The 6,236-nt window shown below is 43.3% G+C and overlaps 1 protein-coding gene across 1 annotated transcript; it reads left to right on the plus strand.

Moving 5' to 3' along the window:
- The first annotated feature begins 4,697 nt into the window (after window positions 1–4,697).
- PRND (prion like protein doppel) lies at window positions 4,698–5,234 on the plus strand. The gene has a single exon (XM_052651107.1). The coding sequence runs from the start codon at window positions 4,698–4,700 to the stop codon at window positions 5,232–5,234; it is 537 nt and encodes a 178-aa protein (XP_052507067.1).
- Window positions 5,235–6,236: the final 1,002 nt, after the last annotated feature.

The raw sequence follows: 6,236 nt of genomic DNA on the forward strand, positions 1-6,236 counted from the left end.
CAGCTTTGCTGGGCAGAGAAAGGCCAGATTTTGGCTGACAACAATGTTGGAGAGAAATACATGACAGTCTTTGTGTCATGGAGCACCCACCTCGGTGGAATCAGTCTCATTCTCCCAGTTTTCTCAAATATGATCAAATTCTATTATTGTCTTATTATAATTTTCAAGCGTGGAAGACACAATTCACCCAGCCCTGGCCTTTCAGCTCATTTGAAGAAACTAATGTTCTCTCACTAATTCCTTGGCTGTTTGTTCATCAGCTGGGTGTGGGGCAGGATCAGAGCCGTTCTGCACTCTCTGTATCTGGTTAACAGTTTTCTCGCTTCATTTGTAGCTTCCAGGGCTCCTCCAATCGTCTCAAACGTTTCACAGCCCTCTACACTCCTCTGTGCCTCCAAGAACAGCCCTTTGTTCACTGACAAGAGGAATCTGCAGCCTCATCAGCTCTAAACCAACCTCCCACAACCCTCTGGGCAAAGTCCTCCTCTGAAAGGGAAAAGAAAGAAGGGGAAGGCCTGGAGGGGAGGGGCCCTGGAGGTGGTTGCGACAGATGGAGACAGGCAGGGTGGACAGAACACGGAGTTCAGAACAGGGCGATGGGCCTGCAGGGGCAACACAGCCTCCTGGGTGGGTGACCTTGGGACTATCTGGGCCCCATGACATTATAGTGTGAAGGAGCTGGACTAGAGGATTCTGAGTCCTTTCCAGCTCTAAACATCCCAAACCTAATTACTACCCTAAGCATCTATTATGTTGAACAAACATGTACTGGCATTTGTCTCTGGATAGTGAAATATTAAGTCTTTTTCTTCCTCTCTTCTGCATTTCACAAATAGTTTATGCTAGTTTTCCACTACTGATAATGTGTGTGTGTGCATATGTCCACAAAACCAAAATATCTATGATTCTAGAAAGAAAATGAAAAAGTTTCTTTTTTAAGAGAGGAAAAATGAATAAAATTTAAAGGCAGAGGCAGAGAAGAAAGAAAGGTCCATGTGGAGGCCAAAAATCCACCTAGCACAGAAGCCCTGCAGGGACAGCATTTGATTTGGGGTTTCCCACCTCCAAGGTGAAATGTCTTTGTAAACTCTTCTGGCATCATCTGCTGGTCATTCCAGAAGAAACCACTTAATATGGTTCAAAAAAGGGCTTTGAAGTGAATTTGGGGGACCATTGATAGGGTCATATTCAGGGTGAAAATGGTATTCTGTTTACAGGTAAATCTCATTCCGGTTTCACCTCCAGAAGTCATTTTTGATTTGGTGTTGCAGTAATGATTTTAACAGGAACACTTAAGTAAGTCCTTTCTGTGTGTTCACCTGATAACCATGCACAGCCCATTGTACCACATGAGGCAGATCTTCCAGGTCTCTCCCCACTAGGCTTGGGCACCATTGGAGAGAGGCACTCAGGAAACCCACTCTCAATCCACACCATCTTTGAACAGTGTGGGTTTCATCTTCGTTTGTCTCTGTCCCTTGGGTTTCTATAAATATTCACCTCATTGGCCTTTGGAATAATTCATTGGTTTAACCATTCCTAGCAACCCAAAGCGGAGAAGGCAATGGCACCCCATTCCAGTACTCTTACCTGGAAAATCCCATGGGTGGAGGAGCCTGGTGGGCTGCAGTCCATGGGGTCACACAGAGTCAGACACGATTGAAGTGACTTAGCAGCAGCAGCAGCAACCCAAAGTTCTGGCAAGTGCTATCATTTGTCTTCCACCCAACATTAGCCCTACTTTCCAAGGAAGCTACTCTGAAGAAGCTTCCTCATTCCCTGTAGGTCCAGGCTGTGGGTCATGAGGTTCAATGGGTTTCTCACCTACTTCCCAACCTGATCCTTCCCACAGAGGCTGCCTAGCAAAGGCCTCTTGGCTTCTGAAACTGGTCTTTAGGTGAAGGACAGTATGCATAACCAACAAGGCTTGTTTAAAGCGCCCTGTTATAGACTCACAGACTTAGAAACTTATGGTTGCTGGGGGGAAGGGATAGTTAGGGACTTTGGGAAGGTCATGTACACACTGCTATATTTAAAACAGATAAACAACAAAGGGCTATTGTATAGCACATGGAACTCTGCTCAAAGTTACAGAACATTGTTAATAACATAACTAATAATTACAGAACATATGGTAATAACATAATTAATGCCCTAATACAAAATGTTTTTGGTGTTAAAAAATAAAATAAATAAAATTAAAAATTAAATAAATAAAACACCTTCTTATAAATATTGAAGGAAAAGCATTTTCCTTCTAACATTTTTTCTTTTCAATCTAAAAGTCACCTCTCCAAATATCAGTCTTAAAATAGCCCTAACCAGACTCCTTGAACAGATACAGCCACTTATCTGTACAGCTGTGACATTTTGATATAGTAAGAAATATATATTTGATCTTCATTCCCAGTTCCTGGCACAGAGCTTCCAAAACCCTGTAACTTCCTGAGTGACAGGGGTGAGAGGAACATCTTTCATTATAATATTTGATTTGTCACCCGATTCTGGCATGGGTTTCAAAGAGCTTTCATGTCAGTGAATTCACATTAAGGAAGAGTGATGTACCCCACACTCCACGGGAATGTGCTTCCACACTCTTGTGCTTGGAAACCTTCTAGACATGCCCTGTGTACCTCTTCATCTAGCTGTTCATTTATATCCTCCTTAATCAAACAGAAATAGTAAGTTTAAAATATTTTTAATAAATAAGATTTAAAAAGTCACCTCTCAAGTCTTTCTGGACTTTACCAAGTTCTTCACATGGTGTTTATTAGTAAAGAGTAATGAAAGGGTCCATCTGTCTCAAGGCAAAGAAGTACTTGGGAACCCCTGATTGGTCCTGCCAGGAGGGAAAGGCTCCCATATTTGGAAAGCAGCAGGAATGCACCTCCCCCTGCAGCTCCTATATAGCTAGGCAGGTCCAGGAGTATGTGCAGAAGGTGCACAAGAGGACAGTGTGCCCGTGGCTCCAGAGGTGCATCAGAGAGATCCTAAGGTATGTGGGGAGCAGAGTTTATGTGTGATAACCATTTCTGTGGCCAGGGCCGTTCATTTTTAATACCACTACAAACCATGCAGTGATTTCTTGAATCTCACCTCCTGGGATGGGTCCCAAGTCTGGGGACACTTGAGAGAAGATTCAAACATCACTGGGGTTCCTGTCTATGTTTTGGTGCTATAATAAAATGCTAGCTTAAGGGTTGGCTGGTTAGGATTTTCTTTTGTTTTTAAGCCTTTGCCTCTGAAGACTAATTTATTTCTCAAGGTCTCTATGCTTTTATTTTTTAATTTGATGCATGCATAATTTATGCTATTATTCTTATTTAAAGCTTCTCCTACCAAGGGGTATGGATCTCTTGGATCTCTTTGGAGAAAGCTTGTCTGAGCTCACTGTGATTGGTGGGCAATGATGAATGGGATGCTGGAAGGCTAGGTGCTCAGGCTGCTGCCTGGCACACTCATGCCCACCCTGGGACAGTGACTAGGTGATGTCTGCATGTAAAGAGAGGTCAGCAGAGGCCTCTTTGCAGGAGTCCAGAGAAGCGTGGATGTGCATGCAGTTAGGTTGCGTTTTGCCTATTTTTCTGCATAAGAAGCTGTGTCACACTAGAGTTGAACATTTTGAGCAAAGAAGTACTAATCTTTTCAAGGAATACTGCAGGGAGGGTATCTTAGGGCCTAAGCAAGATAAACTTGTCAACCTCCTTCAGCTCTGGCACTGGTGAACTCAGGAAATCTCCTAGAAGACGGTCTAAGCAGTCTCTGCTATTGTAACTCTCTGTGTATTCCTGATCCACATGGACAAAGGTCCAGGTGCTGAATGTCCTGAATATTTGACCTTAAAAGATGGAGTTCCACAATAGCTATTGTAGTTTCAGGAACCAGTTGTGACTAACTACCAGACTGGGGGCCTTAAGGAGGAGGGGTATTTCCTGAGGTCATCAGCAGTCTTTCAGATGTCTTGGGGCCAGCTTGACTCTTGGTGCTTCCCCAAGCCCTCTTGTCCTTCCTCTTATTTCATTTCCTCTGAAATTCTTCACAGGCTCTGCTGTTCACTTAACTGAGGGGCCATCAGAGCTGCTATTCACTTAACCTCACGCCCGGTGACTCAAAAGCACCATCCCCTTCAGCAGCTCAAAAGGGTAATGGGACAAGGCCCTTGGGTACCTGGGAAAAGCATCACAGAGCTGGATTCAAATCTGCCCCCATTCTCTGCTGTTGTGTGGCCTCAGGAAAATTACTTAACTTCTGAAACCCAATACAACTTTTATAAAGTGAGGATAATAACATATCTACCCTATGTGAGAATTAAGTTAGGCAATGTCAGCAGCTGGCATGGTATGTGCAATAAGAAGCTGGTTGAGGGAGGAGGGTGGGACCCCACTCTCCCCAGGAAGTGATTAGAAAAGATATCCATGAATAATCAAATTGCCTGTTGCAACTTCTGATCTGTCTGAGAAAACCAAGATCACCATACTGAATGGTGTAATTCCAGGCCAGAGCAAGAAACTTGGTTTTGACTTAACCCTATGCAGACCAAGACTGGGAAAACAGTTATGTTTCAGGAAAAATGTAAAAGGTGCAAGAATGACATTCCTCTCAAAGAGTCTCCTACACACAGGAGGGGACATGGGAGACTCAGAACTCCACTGAGGAAGTTAACTGCTCCAGCCTTTTCTGTTGCAGATTCCGACACAATGAGGAAACATCTGAGTGGATGCTGGTTGGCCATTGTCTGTGTCCTGCTCTTTAGCCAACTCTCCTCAGTCAAGGCGAGAGGCATAAAGCACAGAATCAAGTGGAACCGGAAGGTCTTGCCAAGTACCTCCCAGGTCACGGAGGCCCACACTGCGGAAATCCGCCCAGGGGCCTTCATCAAGCAAGGCCGAAAGCTGGATATCAACTTTGGAGTGGAGGGCAATAGGTACTATGAGGCCAACTATTGGCAGTTTCCTGACGGCATCCATTACAACGGCTGCTCCGAGGCCAATGTCACCAAGGAAAAGTTTGTCACCAGCTGCATTAATGCCACCCAGGTGGCAAATCAAGAGGAACTGTCCCGTGAGAAACAAGACAACAAGCTTTACCAGCGGGTCCTGTGGCAGCTGATCAGGGAGCTCTGCTCCGTCAAGCACTGTGACTTTTGGTTGGAAAGGGGAGCAGGACTTCAGGTCACTCTGGACCAGCCCATGATGCTCTGCCTGCTGGTTTTCATTTGGTTTATTGTGAAATAAGCTTGCAGGCAAGTTGGCAGCCACAGAGATCAATAGGCAAGCAAACCATAAGCAAGTTATTCCAGTTCTTCTCCTCTAACCCCAAACCCCACGTGTTCTGAAGGTACCAAAGAACAGTGGGATTGATTCTTTAGCGCTTTAAATAGCACTCCCAAGTATCCACTCAGGTGTTTGATTATATTTGATAAATGTGTGGGTATCAATCCTCTCCAGGCTCTACCTAAAGTTGGCTTGTTCATCATTGCATTCTCAACTCTGGTGTAGCATCTGGCCCACCATATTATGCAATAAATGTTTGGTAAGCAGATAAAAGAATGTGCCAGGGACCATACCAAGCACTTCACAATGCTTCCTGACAACTCTCAGAGGTAGGTGTAATAAGTGTTATTCTCTTGGTATAGATGAGAAAATTGAGGCTCCAAGAAGTAAAATAGTAAAGTAGTTAGAAAGTATCAGCCATAATTCAACCCTGGCTTATCTAACCCAGATTCCTGGTCTGTACATTTCTACTTTTGGAAATACGAAATGACTGATGCTGATGGCCACATTTTTGCTAACTTATTACATGGAAGTTAATTAGTTTAATTAAAGTAAGATATAATAAAGGAATTAAGCTAAAATATAAATAAAATCTAGACAAATGTCCATATTGCCTAGTAAGGAAGTATTACCAGCTTGATTCCTGGAGTAGTCTAGATCTATGGCATAAAGATGTTTTTTCACAAGAAGTATAAGTATTTGCTACTCACATCTCTGAAATAGTTAATGTATTTAAGAAACTATTTCTAAATGATAAATTTCCTTTCTAATGTTCCTCCAACCGTGTGTGCATGTTTTTAGGTATACATGCATACAAGCATCTTTAAATATATTCCCTTTATACAGGTGCTCCATACAATCTCCAGTCATTCTTTTACTGCTACTTTGGTGAGGGGCCATCATTTCCATGAACCACTTACAGCTTCAAAAACACAATTCCTCAGTAGAAAGGTTAAAAATAAA

This window comes from Budorcas taxicolor, chromosome 13 (assembly GCF_023091745.1).
Source record: "Budorcas taxicolor isolate Tak-1 chromosome 13, Takin1.1, whole genome shotgun sequence".
Lineage (NCBI taxonomy): Eukaryota > Metazoa > Chordata > Mammalia > Artiodactyla > Bovidae > Budorcas > Budorcas taxicolor.